General features: G+C 42.1%; 1 protein-coding gene across 2 annotated transcripts in view; it reads left to right on the forward strand.

Annotated features, from left to right (window-relative positions):
* Positions 1 to 976: 976 nt before the first annotated feature.
* CCDC92 (coiled-coil domain containing 92) overlaps positions 977 to 20,390 on the forward strand; it is a 29,315-nt gene continuing 9,901 nt past the window's right edge. The window contains exons 1-2 of one of the 2 annotated variants that reach the window (XM_075898524.2): positions 977 to 1,197; positions 8,210 to 8,260. In XM_075898524.2, the coding sequence (XP_075754639.2) occupies positions 1,046 to 1,197; positions 8,210 to 8,260 (203 nt within the window). In that variant the 5' untranslated portion in view covers positions 977 to 1,045. The remainder of the gene's footprint in view (positions 1,198 to 8,209; positions 8,261 to 20,390) is intronic. The other variant, XM_075898525.2, reaches the window with a different exon arrangement.

Below are 20,390 nucleotides of genomic sequence, written 5' to 3' on the forward strand. Positions count from 1 at the left end.
CTGGAAGGCAGAGCCACAATCAGTGCTGGGAGCCTGTGGTTGCATGCAGAAGCCAGGCAGGGGGAGTGGCTGGCTTTTGCACGCTACCCACAGGCTCCCAGCGCCAACTGTGTCAATTGCGGCCCCACCTCCCCGCCACTCTCCCCACCATCACCAGGCTTCCATCCAGCGCCCAGCATGTCTGGTATTTTCTGAATTTTTTTTTACCGGACAGAGGGTGCAAAACCTGGACTGTCCGATAGAATACCGGACACCTGGCAACCCTAGCAGGACTGGCTGGGAGGGGGTTGGGAGAAGCAGGGCTCGCCCAGGCAAATGCAGATCCTGAGGTGCTGCCCGTCCTGCGCACGGTCTGGTGGGGCACAGGGGCGAGGCTGGCCCAGGGATTCCATCCTGCCCCGGCCCTGTCCCCCTCCTATCTATTGTGTAGTTGCGTACTGCCTGGCTGGTGGACATGCTTACGCAGTGTCAGTGTGTCCAAGCAGGACGCAACTTCGTACTGCTACTCATGATAACAATAAAACGTACTTAATTAGAAAATACCGGACATTTATAAGTCTGGTATTTTCTCACTGTGTTTCCCGGACAGAACCCTCAAATACTGAAGCAAAATGCAGGACAATGTAGCACTCTAAAGACTAACAAGATGGTTTATTAGATGATGAGCTTCCGTGGGCCAGACCCACCAGACTAACAGGGCTGCATTTCTATCACTATTCCTCCACTACTGGACTGTCTGGCTCAAAACCGACACCTGGCAACCCCCCCCCCTGCCTGACTTCCCCCTCCAGCCCCTCTTGTGCCTCCCCAAGAGTGGCTTGATCCCCCAGGCCAGTCAGCTTCCGCCCCCTGCTCAGCCCCTGCCCATTCCCCCGCTGCCATCCCCCCTTCAGCACTGTGAACACAAGTAAGGGAAGGGTGAGGGCAACAGCCACCTCAGCGGGGACCGCGCATGTCCATTCCGAGCGCGCATGCTCAGTGCACCGGGTCAGCGGGAGCCGACAAAGCGGCCGCAGTAGCTGATTACAGCGGTGCTCTTGTTGCCATGGCAACGGGACTGCTGTCTCTGCAGCCGCACCTGGGCTCTGCGCCTGCGCCGCCCCCCCACATTCCTGCCCTGCCCCCTCCCCGGGGAGCCGTCTGGCCGCCAGGCTCTGGCGTAGCCCCCGCCCGGCCCGGGGAGGCGACCCGCAGCGGGTAAGTCGCCGCGCGGGGGCTGGGGACGCTGGGCACGAGGGACCCTGGCGGGGACTTCGCCCCGGGAGCTGCAGCCTGCGGGGCGGGGGCCCGCACGGACAAGTGGGGGCGGGGTGTCCTGTCCCCCCCTCCCTGCACAGGTGGGGGCGGGGTGTCCTGTCCCCCCCTCCCTGCACAGGTGGGGGCGGGGTGTCCTGTCCCCCCTCCCTGCACAGGTGGGGGCGGGGTGTCCTGTGTCCCCCTCCCTGCACAGGTGGGGGCGGGGTGTCCTGTGTCCCCCTCCCTGCACAGGTGGGGGCGGGGTGTCCTGTGTCCCCCTCCCTGCACAGGTGGGGGTGGGGTGTCCTGTGTCCCCCTCCCTGCACAAGTGGGGGTGGGGTGTCCTGTGTCCCCCTCCCTGCACAGGTGGGGGTGGGGTGTCTTGTGTCCCCCTCCCTGCACAGGTGGGGGTGGGGTGTCCTGTGTCCCCCTCCCTGCACAGGTGGGGGCGGGGTGCCTCGTGTCCCCCTCCCTGCACAGGTGAGGGGTGGGGTGCCTCGTGTCCTACCCCCCATGCTGAACAGGTGTGGTCGGGGTGTCTCGTGTCCCCCTCTCCCTGCACAGGTAGGGGCGGGATGCCTCGTGTCTTTCCCTCTGAATGCCTGCAGGGAGAGGTGGGGGAGCTGGAGTGTCTCGTGCCCCCTCTCCCTCTGATGGGCCAGTTGGGGGAGATGGGGTGTGTCATCTTCCCTTAAACATATACACAGTTCCTGGGGAGGGAGAGCCTGAGGCTGGGGACATGTAACCCCTTTCTCCACACATGCACAGGAGGAGGAGAGCAAGGGTATCTTTCCCTTTTTCAGGTGAGGACATTTTTCCTGCCCTGGTTGGGGTTGAGGTTGGGGTGAAAGTCAGACATCCCCTTACCACTCTCATTAGAGCAGCGGCTCTGAACCTGCAGACCCTTGGGCACTTACAGACCTTGAGTAAGGGGTCAGCAAAAGGTTGTTGTTACCATAGAACAGTGGCTTTCAACTAATGTTCCCAACATGTGGGGGGCTGAGCACTGTTTCAATTTACATAGGGTTCTTCCTCTGCATAAATGAAAAAAAGGTTCCCTCTGCCCACGCCCAGCAGAGAATGAAGCTAGGTGTACAGGGCAAAGACCATCTTCCCTATGAAGCTTCAGAATGGTAGCCAAGTTAGTCTGTAACAGGAAAAACTTAAAAAACAACAAATATTCTGATAGCACTTTAAAGATAAACAAAACCTGTAGATCATGGGTTCTCAAATTGGGGGGCATGAAGAAACTCCAGAGGGGGTATGAGATGACCCAACCTCCCCCTCCCCCGCCCTGGTCAATTCTCCCCCCTAAGTTTCGCTGCTATTTTTGTTTTTCTGCTCTGGTCAGTTCCATTTTCCTCCCCCCCAATAAGTTTTGCTGCTGGAGGGAGGAGTGTGAGCATTTCTCAAAAATCAAAAGGGGGGCATGACGCCGAAAAGTTTGGGAACCACTGATGTAGATGGTATCATGAGCGTTCATGGGCAAAACCCATCCTTTTGTACCTGTAGATGGAATTATGTACAACACTCTGGTCATCTGAAGAAGTGGGCTGTGCCCATGAACGCTCTTGATATCATCTACATTTTTTGTTAGTCTTTAAAGTGCTACCATTTGTTGTTTTTTAAGTTTTTCTCTATGAAGGTGTCTGTCGGGGGACTGCAGTGTTGTAGCAAAAAGATTGCCTTCCCCTTTTGTGAGCCTTTACAACCCCTGCTTCAGTCTGCAGTGGAATAGGAGGCTGGCAGCAGGGGATTTATTCTGTTCCCCTGTTACTCCCTGGCTACCCCACTGACAGGCATTTGTTTAATTCTTTGTTCCTATTTAGAAAACAGATACATTTCAGTGGATTGACTGAATTCTTCCCTGGGAGGGGAGATGGCATGACTGCTTGTCTTACAATATAAGGTACACCACAGGGGTACCTAATAAAAGAAGGAACATGAAGGACAGTGTTGCCTTTGAGCTTTAGGGAAGTAACATTATTCTCCTCCTCTACTGTTGCAGTGACTCTATGGGGTGGATGAAGAAAGAAAAGATGGAAGGATTATATCAAGTGTGGGGTGGGGTAGGATCTTTATTCAAGTGAGGTGGTATTTCATTAGAGAGAGCCTGTCATTTGTGGAATTAGAAGCAAGAAGGGCAAAGCCCGCCTTTAGAAATGGAGTATCTTCCAGTCACCTCACTGCTGTGTGCTTATCTTGAAACCTAAAAACTAAGGTGGGCCAGTAGGGGTGGATGAGACTTTCCTGTTTGTATTTCACAGTAAATTATAATAATATGCTTTTTGAATGTATTATATTAAACTGTCAAAAGCAGAGGTAGGAATGATAAGATAGAAGGACAAGGGGCTTTGGCAGCCCTGAAGGTGGGAATGTAGGGTTCTCAACTGCATTGCAGGTGCATACGAAGTATGCCAGAGACTTTGTTTGTGTGGGTACAGTAGTAATTATCTCTCAATATTTTTAAAATTCAATGTGCATATTGCTAGTTAGCTAGTAAATGTAATTCGTTAGGGTTGGTACAGTTGCATGACTGAACTAATAAGACAGAATTATGATCTTTTCTAAGTTAAATATAGATTAACATGTATTCATTCATAAAACTATATATTTTTACATATTTCCAGGTTCATTTGACTATTTAAGACTATTGATAAACTGGAACCGCTAATGAAATGACAACAATAAAGATATCTAAACATTCAATCCCTTTTATGTTATCTGTTCTGATGAATATTCAAGTTGCATGTCGACTCATGCATCATCGATGATGTTTCATTGTTTCAGAAGGCATTATGTGCTTAAAGAATATATAAAATGAATAATTTGGACAAATTAGTGCATAACTGCTGTAGCCTATTACTAAGTTTACTGCATAATACATGTTAAAACAATGTTGCAGGAAGAACTGTGATAGCCAAGCTAAATACAAGGTTTGTAATAATTGGGTTGAAAATTAAATATTATTTATTTACTATTTTAAACGTGATTCTTATGTGTCACAAATTGAATTTCAAATTTTAAAATTGTTATCCTTTTTAACAGCAGTTTTAAAATGATAAAATTGCATTTTTTTTCCTTGGCTTAATTTGTAAAATTAAAAACTCTTTTCAGTGTGGCTCATTATTAAAATCTAAAAGCCTCTTGAGAGTTACAGTCTCTCTTCTTTCTGAGGGGTCATCAGTGGCCAGAAAGAAAACTTTCCTTAAGTGTTTTTTCTATAAGGAATGTATTTTTTTGAAGATTATGCTCAGTTTAGTAGAAGGATTAGGATTGCAGGTGGAATAAACTAGGTTGCAAGGTTTGTTGTTGGTATCATATTTAGCCTGATGTTTCTTTTGTTTGAGTACTAAGATAACTTAGTCAAAGGAATATTTAAAAACAAATGTAAAATAGTATCTAGGGATTATTTGTATAGTATTAGGATCTCCAGTGCATACTTTGCATGTATGTAAGTGCACAAATATAAAAGAAAGCATCTTTCTCCTTGAAGTCTTGCAGCTATCATCTCATTATTTTTAATAGTAAAATATTCTAAATGACTAATTTTAGAAGCAAGCTGGTCTTGTTTATTTTACCACACTGCATATAACTGTGATCTTTCATATTCCTGAATTACTATTTTTATAATATTTTGAAATCTTTTGTGCCACCAGCTAACAAAAGTAACGGATCAGTTTGTCAGTAACTAATAATAGCATTTTTTGAAGTATTGTAAGATCAGTGATGCAATGAACTTAATTGTAATATTGGATGCATTATAGAAATATTTAGGCATATACTGGCCAGAAAACAGTGTGTGTAGCTTTTTTCTGTCCCACAGTCTTTGTCTGTTCTACCTTTCTTAATGCTAAAAGGGGTTGAAGAGTCTTAAGAAAAAAAAGGAAGACCTAATAAGGGAAGAAGAGAGGTTTTGTAAGATGGTGGTACTAAGTGACTCTTATTTGAGGTCTGTCTCTTTCTGCAGGCTTGTTCATGTCTGTTTACTGTAGTGCACAGTAAAACCATGCATTTGTTTCACAGCAATACCCTAATTGTATCCACAGACAGAAAAACACCTATGCATACCTTTTGTAGATTCTGCTTTAAGGGGTGAGACTATTTTACAATAAACTAATTGCACAAGCTAACTTTATACTGAATATTGTACAATACACCTAGTTTTACAGCAGCTCTTGGCATACCACTTGAAATAATTGTGCTGTATGAGGCAGCATAGGAGCCTGGAAGTGCTACCAGACCTTTTTTTTTTTTTTTTTTCTGTAATAGACTAACTTGGCTATCCCCTGAAGCTCCTAAACAGAATAGGTTGCCTATTGTTTGCAGAAGAAATCTTATTACAATTATATAACTAGAACTTGTTGATTCCTTTTGCATGAACAATATGCCAAAATAAAACTTATGGAACATTCCCTGGCCCATTTTTATTTTAATGCTGTATTTTTATATTTTTGTTTTAATGTTAGATAAGTCAGTGAATTTCCATGCTTCTGAATTTCTTTGTTTCCATTTGCAAGTCAGTGTTTGTCTTTCTAATGAACTTGTAGCTGATTATAAGATCTATTACATTTATTAGACAATATTTAAACTTTTTCTCTATCTGCAAGAGGATGTAGAGCAGTACCCACAGCTCTTTCTGTATTTCTCAGAATCTTTGTGGCCCTTGCCTGCAGAGATTACTTTGTGTTGTACAGGCAGTCCCCGGGTTACATGGATCCCTACTTACAAACGGGGTGAGGCAACCCCGCACTAGCTGCTTCCCCCCAGCAGACCAGGGAGACGCGAAGCTAGCGCTCCCCCCCCCCCCCCCCAGCAGACCAGGGAGATGCGGAGTGGCTTTTCTCAGCAGACACCTCAGCTTGAGAATAAAGGACTGAGGGAAGTGAGGTGTGGGAGAATAAAACTGAGCTCTGGAGAAATGTTTGGCTAGAGTTTCCCCTACAATATGTATCAGTTCCAACTTACATACAAATTCAACTTAAGAACAAACCTACAGTCCCTATCTTGTACGTAACCCGGGGACTGCCTGTATTTGTAATGTGTCTCAGCTAGTTGGAGAAGTCAGCTAAAAAGTTTGAGCATTCTGAACATAGAATAAACACTTGGGAACTACTGTAATTAAATACATTTTTCTCCTTCATTTGAATATGTTCATGAAGCAACAATATCAGAAAATATTGCAAATACATTTCTCTTCTTATATTTTGGGGACAGACTTCCATTCAGTGAGTTCATTGTAAAACTCATAGACTACTGAAGTCAGAATCAGGCTGTTAAAATGTTACATTAATATTAGAGCACTGAGAGTCCTAAGATCCTGAAGATTGGTTCAAAATGCACAATATTTATAATGTTGTTGAAAATTCAGGCCTTTGCAATAAAACATATTTGGCTTAGAACTATGACAGACATTCCATAAACTTGTTTTCAAATTAACCTTTTATTTTTAAAATATCCTGTTTATTGTCTGTTTTCTGTTCAAAACTCTTATCAGCTGCTTGCTGGCATTGAGTATGGCAGTTTTCCTGTGGAAATCTGTGAATTTTTTTTGCATGTACTTGAAACCCTACAAATGTAGTGCCTTCTCTTGATGTCTTAATTATTGGAAAGAAAAACTCCATTTTGGGAGAGGGGGTTGAATGTAAGCCCAGAAAAGTTAAAAACAGAATATGTTGTTTACAATCACTATTGAAGGTTTGGTTCAAATCATCCATCCCCTATTATTTATCTAGTCTGCGTAATTTAGGTTTATACAATAACAGGGTGTAGTATTAAGACATCTGTGAGTGTTTGCTTTCTCTTCTGTAAAAAACAAAACAAAACTTAGCATTCGTATTCTGTTCATTACTTTTTTTTCCCCCAAATAATACAATCATGATTTGTCATATGGACCTTTTTTAATCCTATTTTGAGCTAAGGGAAGAAAACTTTAAACATGTTTGTAGTTCTAAGACATTATTTTAAAACAATAGAGCATACATTTATGTAACAGTATAACGGGAGGCAGATGTATAGATAGTGAAATTTTGCTTTTGTAAAACAAAAAATACCATTAAATATGTTAGAGGGCTCACTGCCTGCAAGTTATAACAATTGACTATAGTTATGGAATTGTAGTTAGTTGTGTTCTTATTTTGGATGTGCAGATGCCTATTTTGTAAATGGATTTTCCTGGAAAGATGATTCTTTGTGGTGAAAGACTTCAAAAGCTTCAGAGGGGTAGCCAAGTTAGACTGTAACAGGAAAAACTTAAAAAAAAAACAAATAGTCTGGTAGCACTTTAAAGACTAACAAAATATGTAGCTGGTATCATGAGCTTTCGTGGGCACAGCCCACTTCTTTAGATGACCGAAGTGGTCATCTGAAAGACTTCAGCTTGTATTGTCCAGGTATGTTTTACATACATACTATATATTTTAAGATTCATACATTGCTACTTAGAGTAAATTGTTGATCACTGTTTGCAGATAAAATGGGTAGAGGCATTTGGGCTTGTAATTATATTGAATAGGCAAATAGCTCCAGATCATTCATATATGGGAAGAGAGTCCTTTTCCTATAAAAACTAAACCAAAATCCATGGAAATTAAATTAAAAGAACTAGAGTTAATGAAACATTAAAGTTGAAAAGTCAAGCATTCAGAATCAAGGTATTAAAAAATGATGGCAAATCCTTTTCTCTGAATCTCGTCTGGGATTCCCATAATACTGAGAATATAAACTCTTTCTTTAAATATTAATAACATGAAAATATTGGATGAGAGTTCATGAGGGATTACTGAACACTTGAAAAATCCATGAGGTTTGGTTTCCCTATTTTTAGTATCCTGTTTCTAATTTAAACACTATTATAGTTCAATATTTATGTACAGAATACACGACTCACCAAATATATCCTTGGAAAAATTCTTTGTCTTATAAATAATTTAGGACATGTTTCTGCTTTTGAATTTTTACTTCTGTTTTCAAGGACCAGTGTCTGCCTGCCTTGTAATCTGCTACAAAAGGTTAACAAGTTCAGGTACATTTATTAAGTGATATTAGAACTGTTTACTTACCTAGAAGAGGATGGAACTTTTCTTTCTTTTTTTACTGACTATGGAATTGTCTTGGAGTGAGAATAACATACGGTAACTAGTTGTAATATTGCATCAGTGTTCACAAATATAACTATATCCAAAGCAGAAAGCAGAGCCCAGCCTTGTGCTATGTCTTTCCCATAGTCCTAATGGAAATAACATTAAGTAATAAATTTCTATCTGCTCTCAAAATGGAGGAGAAAGATGAAATGATGCTCTCAAGATGCGGCCCTGCTACTGACAAAAGGAAGAGAACTCAAATTTGTACAAAAAACTAATTGAAATGTTAACATTTTTGGTTAAATTATTCTTAATTGCTCATAAAAGATTGAAAAGGAAATAAATTCCATAAGGGATTAAACATTCTACAATTGTTAATCAGAAAGGTTACTGATATTTTTCTCCAAAATGAGTCTGTGTTTTAATACTTTGAAATGAAAACTTCACAGTTCTGTTGCTGAAGTTGACTTTCTTTATTTTTGACCAGCTCTGTGCAAGGCACTGAGATCCCATAGTAATGGACATGGTATAAATACCTATGTCGATAGTGCCAGAGATAGGTCACAGACTTCTCATATTGTGCAGAATCATTTACGAATGATGGTATTATCTGATACCATCTGTGAATCACTCCAGTGCTGGTGATCTTTCTATGTAAATGCCACAATATTTCTCTGACCTACTAGAAGCTTGCATGAGTATGTTCTGATTTAATTGTGACGTCTAAGAAATTTGTGTAGTCTCAGAGGTGAGAGAGGTTCTATAATCTCTATGTAAATCATTCTTGCCAATATTTATGATTTTAAGGTAGATTGTGTCAAATTTACAAGAAGATAATGAGGTATAAGTAAAGAGTACAATGTGGCTCATGTTCACAAACATGTATAAATTTTAAATTGTCACTGTCAAGACTGTGTTTCCTTTTAACTGATCTTCCTGTTACTGTGCTGGGGATGATACATGTGTCTTTTTGGAAAATAGCAGGGGAAAATTGCCTTGTAAAATTAACCAGAATAAAAATTAGAAATGATTTCTTAACAAATATAGTAATGTATTCTTATTCTGGGGGGAGGATAAAATAAGTTAATTTTATCTTTCATTTTCAGAGACTATAATTATGTTTGAAATATAAAATAAGGCTTAGAAAAATGTGAGGGCAATGATGCATGAATCATTGGTGTAAAGAGGTGGCAATTTATGAAGATTTGTATATCTGTAGCATGAGAGATGTTAGCTTAATAGTAAGCATACAATATGTTCCATAGCAACCAGCGAGGGAAAATACTGTCAGAAGGAACTTGTGTTGTCTTGATATATAGTCAAGGCTTCTACGCATTGATTTTTAATTAAAAGAGAAACCTGTGCATGTCTATCATATTTATCCTTTAAGTTGCATGTTTTTCCAATAACATGAAAGATCTGTTTGACAAGCATTTTGGTCATTTTTGAAACCAAGGCTGACTAGAAAGGAATTTAAGATTATACCTTGTGCTCCTGCATTCTTTAGATAACTTCCTGAAATTGATTTGCTGCAATGCATAAGAAAATATTCTTGTAGCTTGTGCTATGTTTTGATCGAGGAAGGAATTGTCTGCATAAACAATGTATTCCAGCATAAGATCTGAATGCGGGTCTGGAAGATGCTCAAGTGATTGGTATGTCTGGCAATAGATGGGATTGGTGACATCTGGAAAGAGATGATCTTGTTTAACTGATCTCCATCAGTGAAAAATAAAACTTTTATAAAAATGGAAGTGGGTTTAGCCCACGAAAGCTAATTATACTATTTACAGTAATTCCTCATTTAACACTATACAGTGTTTTTGAAAATGTTCATGCTAAGCGAAAATGTGTTATGCTGGTCAATTTTCCCATTAAAAATAATGGGAAATGTGGGGGTTGCTTTTCAGGTGATGGTGCCAAAGTCAATTATTTGTTGGTGCTGGGTCGTCAACGTCAACATTAGATATCTAACAACACAAGATATCTAGCAACACAAGTCGCCGCAGCTTGTTAAAACACAAAGATGAACACATGAGTGAGCGGAGGAGTGTTGTGACCACGTGAATTCATCTGCTCATGCGTATTACTACTGTTTTCACCAGCTTATACTGCTGCATGAAGTAGTCTACTACTTGATTATTTTTGTGTTATTTCGGGGATGGTCGGGTTATTTGAAAAATGGTCCCTAAAAAAAATTGCGCTATTGCGAAAACGTGTTAAGCGGGCATGTGTTAAACAAGTAATTACTGTATGTTTGTTAGTCTCTAAGGTGCCACAGGACTGCTTGTTTTTGTTTTTTAAAGTTGTTTTTAAAGTTACAACTACCCCTCTGAGACTTATAAACAGGGCTCGCTAAGCTGTGGCGAGCCCCGCTCGCCAGCCGTGCTGTCTGGCGATCTGTGCATGCACAGATCGAACAAACCCGGCTCAGGTTGTAATCTACTCGCCATGGGAGAGTAGATTACATAGGGTACGTCTAGACTACATGCCTCTGGCGACAGAGGCATGTAGATTAGGCTACCCAGCATTGGAAAATGAAGTGGCGATTTAAATAATCGCTGCTTCATTTAAATTTACATGGCTGCCGCGCTGAGCCGATCAGCTGTTTGTCAGCTCAGCGCAGTAGTCTGGACGCTCTGCGGTCGACATCAAAGGCATTTGATGACCTCCCAGGTATGCCTCCTGGGATGAGGTTTACCTGGGAGGTCAACAAATGCCTTTGATGTCAACTGCAGAGCGTCCAGACTACCACGCTGAGCCGACAAATAGCTGATTGGCTCAGCGCGGCAGCCATTTAAATTTAAATGAAGCGGCGATTATTTAAATCGCCGCTTCATTTTCCTATGCCGGGTAGCCTAATCTACATGTCTCTGTTACCAGAGGCATGTAGTCTATACATACCCTTAGTTTGTCGAGCCTTGCTTATAAAAATGGCTAGGTAGCTTTATTTCAGAAATGTCTTGATATGCTGTTCCTCCTAGATTCTAAATCACCTACTCTCTATTCTTATCTTATTATGTGAGTTTTATATGAAAGCATTCCATCTTGTCTGCGGGAGCCTGATATGCAGCCAGAAAAGGCTTCTGGCTGCCTCAGATATTTTGAACTATATCCAAACACTTGAGATCAGAAGGGGCCCTTCTTTCAATCTTGCCTATCATTTGTGAAGCAAAACAGGGCTTTAAAAGTGTTAGATGCTAAACATGAATGTTTGGCCATCTTACTTTTGTCAATTCTTTCAGTTCAATTCATTTTATTTTTTGTGTTAAGAATCTTTTTTTAAAAGAAAAAATAATCTGTAGGATTGAGACAGAGCTACCAGGAAGCTTCCCCCCCCTCCGCCCCCCCCCCCCCCCCCCCAGTGTGCTATGTTAGATTGGACTTTGCTCAAGAGCTGCTGAGTATGTCTGCTTTTGACTTATATCAAGATTTCATCTTGCATAATATAGTTCATTTTGGCAGGTTACACATTGCCATCCATGTTAAAACATTCACTTCTTGGGGTGGATAGAAGAATTTTTACCTTTATTTTAATGCTGGAAAGTAAGAGCAGCCTTTGATTGTTATATAAACAAATCTATTTGCATGTTGCATTTGGTGCACTTGAAGGAACATTGTTTGATTAAATTCATCTGTTACTCTGTCTCTATGTTAAAGAAATTGGAACTCTGTGCATGTCCATAAATCTTTATGGGCAAGTTAGTGATTTGATCTTGCATTTTATTATATTTATGTATTTTTCTGTTTGGTCTCCATTGAGGCCACCATCTTTGTCTACAATCTCATGATTTTCCAGTAAACTCTGTATGTTTGTCTAGATAAAGGAACTAGCACAACAGTGCCAGCATGCTCATTGTGCCAATGCCAGTGTGAAAACTACAAGGGCATATCTACTCTGTAAGTGGGAGCAAGCCTCCTAGCCTGGATAGACATGGTTAGCATTATTAAAAATAGCAGTGTGACTATTGCAGCTCTGGTACAGCTCAGATCCAGGGGATTGCATGAGCTTGAGAATCCATATCTAAGCTGTATCACCCACGTAGCTATTTTTAGTAGGTTAGCTTGAACTGAACTAGCATAAATCTGTCTATTCAGACTAGACGTTCACTCCCATCTGAAGGGTAGATGTACCTTAAATAACTAGTACTAGTCATGCTTATTGTTTGTAATTGGCAGAGCTTGATTTGTAAATACCTTTAATTATCATCACTTCTTCAATATCTGGAAAGATTGAAAGAGTTTTTTCTGTAAATATTGAAAAACTAAATATTTTATGCTACCCTATAGCTTTAGTTCTCTTTTGACTGATGGGTTTCAATGTAGAATACAGCCAGGGGCTCAGTTGCCTTCCTCATGCAAGTTGTCATGCTGACTTCAGTAGTACAGGTTGAACCTCTATTAACTGGAACTCTGATCCGGCAACTTTTGTATCAGGCACAGATGTTGCAGGACCAGTGAGTCCTGGTGAAGGGCTAGTGGCTAGGAAAGCCCAGCACATGGCAGTGGTGCTGCCCGACAGGGCCAGGAAGCCGGATGTGCGGTGGTGGGGCAAGCAGCTGGGGGAGAGCTGGCCTTCACCAGTAGCAAAGCCAGGGCAGGGAGGAGCTTGTGGCAGTGGGGAACAGAAAGACCTCCCCTGGTCCTGCAAAATCCCTCATCCAGGATCAGTCAGGACCCAAGGGTGTAGACCAACGAGGTCCAACCAGTACTATTTATATGCATAAGAGTTGAAGGTCTGGGTCCTTAAATAGCTCAAATGGTCATCTTTAGATTCTCCCACCTTCTGTCTGGTAAGAAACATTCTCTTTCCTGTTTCTTCAAACCAGACTCACTCTTGATGGCAGTTGGCTCATTCTCTTTAGTTGGGAAGGCAGAAAGTAACTTACTTCAATACTACCCCAAAGCCACAAGAAAACATGAGGTTATAGGGCTTACTCCTTTGGAAGCTGGAGTCAGTCAGAGCTGTGCCTCAGTAAGGATTTCAGGATTGAGTTTATAAAAGTTACCACTATCCTCCTGCTTGAAAAAAATCTCAAATTCTTATAATAGTAGTTCTTGAGTCCAATACTCACTTCATTTTACGAGCCCCTGAAAGCTCATTAAACCATCTACATGTTTTGTTAGTCTTTAAGGTACTACTAGACCAGTGGTCCCCAACCTTTTCAGGTTGGCGGGCGCCAGGGGGCGTGGCCGTTCGCCCACCGGGCGCCAGGGTTGCGGGGACACTTGCCCGCCCGGGGGCGGCCCCCCCCAGCTGCATGCCCGGGGGTAGGGCCCCCCCATAGCCACGGGGCCGGGGCCGGCCCCCCCCCCATAGCCGCGCGCCCGGGAAAGGTACCCCCTGGCAAGCGCCGCGCGCCCGGGGCCGGCGCCCCCCCGTAAGTGCCGCGGACCCAAGGCCGGGGCCAGGGCCAGGGCATGCGTGGCGCCCCCGGGGGCGGGGCCAAGGCCGGTGCCGGAGCTGGCAAGGGTACGCGCGGCGCCCCCGGGGCTGGGACTGGGACCGGCCATGTGCCCGGGGCTGGCACCTGCCAGCCCAGATTGCTCCGCGGGCGGATGTAAAGAGCCCGGCGGGCGCCATGGCGCCCGCGGGCACCGGGTTGGGGACCACGGTACTAGACTACTTGTTGTTTTTTAAGTTTTTCCTGTTACAGACTAACTCGGCTACCCACTGAAGCTTTCTTAGTCCCTTAGGTCATGGTGCATCAACTAACCTGAATTTGTTAAAACATATCTGGAGACAAGTCACATGGAAGGACATCACTTGCACTTATAAAGTGCATATAAATTCTAATGTGAATCCATGTAAATGCATTCATGAGTAGCGCCGGCTTAATGAATGTAAAGCAACAAGATGAAAAACTGTTCTTAACTACAATTCAGATTGTGTTTACTTTTACAACAGACTGGTTTTTTTGGGGGGTGGAAGGTGTTGCAATTTTGAGTTTTTTGTAGGGTGTTTTATTTTTTTGCACTAAGTAATAGGAATAATTCAGATTTGACCCTTGTTTTATCAGTGAATCTCAATAACTTCTAAACCCATTTTAAAAAAGTATTACATTAACTGTTCAGATGTAGTTTGCCTTCAAGTCCCTAGCTGTTATTTTTTATGATTGTAAGACTCAGTCTCCTTTTGCTATTTGTAAGACCCACAAACTGACCATACATGGAAACAGTGACACTTACTATAGGTTGAACCTCTAATCCAGAACCCTCAGGACTTATCTGGTGCTGAACCAGAAAATTTGCCGAACCACAGGAGGTTAATAGTGTCTAGCAACATTACTAACATGTCCACTGCTTATTGAACTTTTAGAAGACAGGGGTAAATTAGAGCTACATAACAGTACAGAACTCTTGAGAGCCAGGACTGATTGTAACAGCAGCAGGGGGTGGAGTGGAGTGGGGTGGGGCAGGAACCTTCAGACAAAGTGTAATTTTTAAGTTAACCATGTCCCTGTAAGCCTTCTGAATTAATTATAAAAAAGTATTATTCCAAATCATAAAGTTTGTTCATGAACTGGCTGTGTTACAATGAGTTCCCATTGTTGATGTATGTGTTTTTAGCACACTGCCACTGTTTTTAATTGTACATCATCTAGTTCTCTCTTCACCCATACATCTCAACTAAGGATGTAAAAGCCCATTTAATTGGTTAACTGGTTAAATGTGATGCTTAACTTGTTAACCAATTAAAGGAGAGCCATGTCTGCTGCAGGCCAGCAGAGCTGATCCATCTCCCCCCACCCACCGCAGTTAACCAGAACTAGTGAGCATCATTCATTAATCTCACGTGTTTCAAAATGAGATGTACAGTATGGGATGGCCTTTCAATGGTTATGCTGTTCACTCCAAAGGAGATAGCATGGCTGGTAGAATTTTAAAATCTGTTGAATGAATATCATTGAGTTCTTGTGAAAACAAAGCAATATCTTCTTTTTTCTATTCACCTGCAGGAGAGGTGAAACAAAAGTTCTATCAAAGTGTGCAAAAATTATTTAAAAAATTGCATTGATGCACTCAGAAAAACTCAATACAGTAGTTTGTACATATGTTCTCAGCTACCAGACTTGCATTCACCAGACACTGAAGCATCCTCCCAACCAATCCCGCACATAAGGGAGGGCCATGCACTGTCCTTTTTAGTGGCTTTTGCTCTACTCTCCAAAGGGTGTGGTCAAGGAGATAAAGTTCTGCTGTCCGTTATAACATTGTAAAATGGGAATAACTGCACTGAATACTCAGAATCTCGTCCAGAATATTTAACCATGCAATACCTAATCTCATTAAGGTAAATTTTACTTAATCTTTTTGTTTCAATACTATTTGTAGTTCTTTGGCTAATGCCTGATCAAAAGCAGAGTGACGATGAAGGTGAAGGAGCACTCTTTGTGTATTAGTCACAGTGCTCTTAGTAGGGGACAGTTGTTCAGTTCTTTTCTATTGACTGTGGGCGAACTCCTCATTAAAAGTATTAGTGACCACATTATCCTATTCAATAATACCTTTAGTGCAGTAAATAATTTCCAGATCACAAACATTCCCGGGCAATGCAAAGAACAAAACCTTATTGAGCTAGGATAAGAAGCTAAGTATAAAGAACAAGCTATGTATGCAGCATGAAGAATGAGCTGCTTCAAAGGCATCAAATAGAAATGTTGATTGTTTCTAAACATAGTGTGCTTTGTCTCTCGTTCTTTTCTGAATCTTTATTCAGTCTGCACTCTTGTGGGGTATCAGGCCTTGACCTTTCAAACCTCTTCCCGCTGTTTCCCTTTTAATTCCATGCTTGTGATACTCTTGAAGTGTAGGAAATGTTCAATATATTCTTAGTTTGTGATCATCTTGATCTGGAAAATTTAGCCCAACCACAGGCTAAGTGAATTAGTAATAGAGGTCCACGCTGTTAAATAGCCATGTTTATTCAGGTTTATCCACTCATTTATTTGTCGTTTGGAACATCAGCTTCAGAATCTTTGGAATTATCATCTATAACAACCACTTCAAGTCAAGTTTGCATCCTGTTCAGTTACTGTGTGCCTAGCAGTTCAAAATAATTTGCTGTCAACCCAGGAAAATAATAATTTATACTATTTATTTAACTGGCTTCCACTTGATAGTTGAAGTGAAGATTTTTTTTATTCTTTTCCCTGACGAGTAAATGTGAACAACTTTCTTCCTATATCACAAGATGGATAGTGCATTAGCTAACAGATCTCTAACTAAAAACATATTGCAGAATTAGAGCCAGATGAATGATTAATCAACCAGTGTCTGAGAAGCTGTCAGTGGTCTGATTTTTTTTTTTCCATTTCTTCTCCTCATCAACCTCTTGGTCTAGGACAGGAGTTTGCGAACTTCTTTGAACCGCAACCTCTTTATGCTTCAGCCTTTGCCCTTGGCAGTGGGGCTTAGGGTTCAGCCCTGAATCCCAGCAAGTCTAAGCTTGTGCTGGTATCACAACCCTCTTTGGGGTCCTGACCCACAGTTTGAGAACTGCTGCTCTAGGAAAAGTCATCTAGATTAGGGTACAGTGATATTTCTACACTGCAAAGGGCAGGTAGCTATTATATCAATACAGTGACTCTGTCTTCCAAAGACATAAAGTTCCCTCTTATTTATAGAGAGTGATATTTTCCCACATTTAGAAAAAAATGCAGTTTCTTTTCCAGAGACCGTATGGGGTTGTTTCAATCGGTCTTGGAAGAAGGTATGACTGAGCGTAGCAATACAAGGTGCCCACACACCCATGGAAGGAGAAAACTGCTTATCTGAGAGGGGCTGGTAGCTCAGAAACTTTTGTGCATTAAATTCCATTGTATTAGAGGGGTAGCCGTGTTAGTCTGAATCTGCAAAAGCGGCGAGGAGTCCTGTGGCACCTTATAGACTAACTGAAGTGTTGGAGCATAAGCTTTCGTGGGCAAAGACCCACTTCGTCAGATGCATGCATAAATTCCATTGATTTCCCTGATTAACTTCTTGTGCTGGGTCCATATTGTCAATTTCTGATGTCATATTTCCTGCTAGGCTCATAAAACTAATCTGTTTTATTTTTTCCTTCTGAGATTAAATAATCCCAATGTGATCCTTAAAACCTAAGGGAGTTAGATGAAAAAAATAACTCTGGTGTGTAATAATACTACTGTATGGTAGATATGAAGAAATCCCATTGTGTTGTCTTGTTTTCTGACATACAGTACTCATTTGAATATATTTATTTGGAAGGTTTATATGTTCTGAACATCTCTTCTGTTGTTTTGTATCTAAGGCCTCTTACTTTTTCTTAAAACTTTTTCTCGTCACTTTAACCCAGTGGTCCCCAATGCGGTGCCCGCGGGCGCCATGGCGCCTGCCGGGGCATTCGTGTGCGTCCACCGACAACCTGGACTGGCCCCGCCCCCGGCGCACGGGAGGCACCGACCCCAGGCGTGCAACACGCACTGGCGCTGGTTGCGCGGCGCTCGGGCGGCCCCAGCCCTGGGGCACATGCGGGCGCTCGGGTGCGCGGGGCTCGAGCGGCGCCGGCCCCAGGCGCATGGCTCGGGTGGCGGCACCGGCCCCAGGCCCACGGCACAAGGCGCTCAGGCGGCCCCGGCCCTAGGGCATACGCTGGCGCTGGGTGCAAGGGCATCCCAGTCCTCTGGGGTGCCCCCGGACGCACGGCCCTGCCCCTGGGCGCCCGGCGTGTGAGTGGCCCCCACCTCCTGGGTGCCCGGCGCGTGAGTGGCCCCACCTCCCGGGCACCCGGGAGCCTCTAAAGGTTGGGGACCACTACTTTAACCTGTACGCACAAAGCTGCTGTTGGTAATGCTTATGATAGGAAAGATTTCTGGATATTAACTATAGACCCGGTCTTTCACAAAAACATTTCTTTTTACACACTGAAATTAACCAAATAAACCTATTGATGATATTAGCAAAAGTTCTGTTTGAGTACCCATCTGCTGCTGCAATTTTTTAAAGAGTGTAAACCGTTATAACCATATCAGAAAATCCTGCCATGTTTGGAGACTGTCTCTAATGCATTCTGCTGTTGCATTCAGTCAATGAGCACTTAAGAATCAGATGATGCTGTAAAGCTTTTATCTGGCTGATCTTGGCTTTGCAGAGTAGGCTACATCATTCTGAAAAGGTAATGCATTTGGAATATTGACAGTGCTTCAAATTAATGGTGCCCCAAGGTCACTAAAATAGCTGAAAAGTACATTTAAAAATATAATCTGACCCTATGGGCTCTGACAAAATACAGTTGTGGTGGCAACAGAGTGACTCTCAACATTTGCAAAGCATCTATGGTTTTACTGAACCAATCCCGTTTTACTGAAATTCAGGTTTACTAGCATGATCACCCATAGCTTAATTTTTTCCTTGTCCAGCCCAGAAGTCTTTTGCTTTGTTCATTATTGTGTGATAACTTTCCATTGCTTTTATGTACTGTATCATTATTATTTTGATGTATTGCCTACTAACATTGTACATTGTCAGTCCAGTGCTGGCAAGATTACTCGCCCACCTCAGCAAAGACTGAACTAATTGTGTTACTTGAGAATTTTTTTTGTATATCAGCCATTCTAATCCGCAGGTTTTTGGTTTGTTTTGTTTTTGGCAAATCAGCTGAAAGCTCTCATTGCCATGGAAACTGATTCCCAAAAAACCTCTTTACCCCATTTTTAACCAGACAACTCTTGTTTCCATGGGAATATCAGCCTTCAGCTGACTCCAGAACAGTTTATATTTCAGTTCTGCTAATAAGTGAGATAAGCAAGACCCGTTTTTTGACCTATGAACTGGATTCAAGAGGCTCCAGAAACCTCTAGTTCTTAATTTGCGGTGAGGGGTTGAAGTCTGAAAGTAGTGTGTGTATTTTTAGGAAAAAAATCCATTTCATTAACTGAATTTGTTATTGATGATCCCAATTAAAGATGTTTTTTAAAACTAATTACATACCTAAAAAAACCTTTTATTTTTAATTTCGGGCACTTAAGATGATCTTAATTCTTCACCCTTTTTTATCTATCCTGTACCCCAAATGTAACTAAATATTGTATCATACTCGCAATGCATATGGTAAAAGGGGAAAAAACAAGATTGCATAGGCAACCATAAATCTGGCATGTCCTAACTCTTGAGTATTTTACTTTAGTGTTCTCATAACAGACTTTTTTTCATACTTTCACACTTTTTTTAAGAGTTAAGAGTTTAAACAAATTCTGTTATGAAAACCTGTGATACCTCTCATCATATGTCTCCAGTATTAGTACCCTGACTCTGCAGCACAGATGTCTGTCACTTGAGCTACAGGGCTAACTACAACAGTTGGCAGTAAGAGAAGACTGTTGTCCCAGTAAGGGTATGGGCTCATGGAGCCATATGTTGGATGCAGGGAATGTTCAGAGGTAGCTAAGGTGAAAATTGTTTTGCCATTCTCGGACTTTGAGGGAGCTTCTGCACCTTGTGGTGCTCCCAAAAGCACATGGCAACATGGGAGGAGCCTGTTTCATGCTCTCATACACCAACCGCATGCATTTCCAGTATAGGGAGTTGATTTATCAGCTCTTTAGAATTTTTGTTACCAATTATTATTTTAGTGTGATGCTGTCAAGGCTGTTTCCCACTCTGGCACAACAAATGCAGAAGTTGGGGGCCTGCAAGAGCACTCCAAAACCTTGTCTCTACAGGCTCTGGTACAAAAACTTCCCCCCACAAAATCCTAATACCCAGATTTTGGGGATCTGCTGCCACCATTAAATGCTTTTGAAATAAAATAAAACAAAATAAAACAAACAAACAGGGGTGGACATTTGAAACCAACCCCAAGGGTACCCCAAGTTCTTCCCCAAAAGAGCTTGAAAAAGAAAAGAGAAAACCAAACTACAGTCTATGGTAGCTGACCCCTCAGTCAGAGGCACGCAGATAACCATCCAGGACACAAGAATCAACCACTACCAGTTAATTAGAAAAAGGAGTCCATATTTTATTATCAAAACAAAATTACAGTTGCAAGCATAGTAAATTGACTAGAAAGAAAGAGCCACCATTTGATATAGATACTCAGGGAAAAAAACCCTG

Source organism: Pelodiscus sinensis, chromosome Z, assembly GCF_052426305.1.
Source record: "Pelodiscus sinensis isolate ZL-2025 chromosome Z, ASM5242630v1, whole genome shotgun sequence".
Classification (NCBI taxonomy): Eukaryota; Metazoa; Chordata; order Testudines; family Trionychidae; genus Pelodiscus; species Pelodiscus sinensis.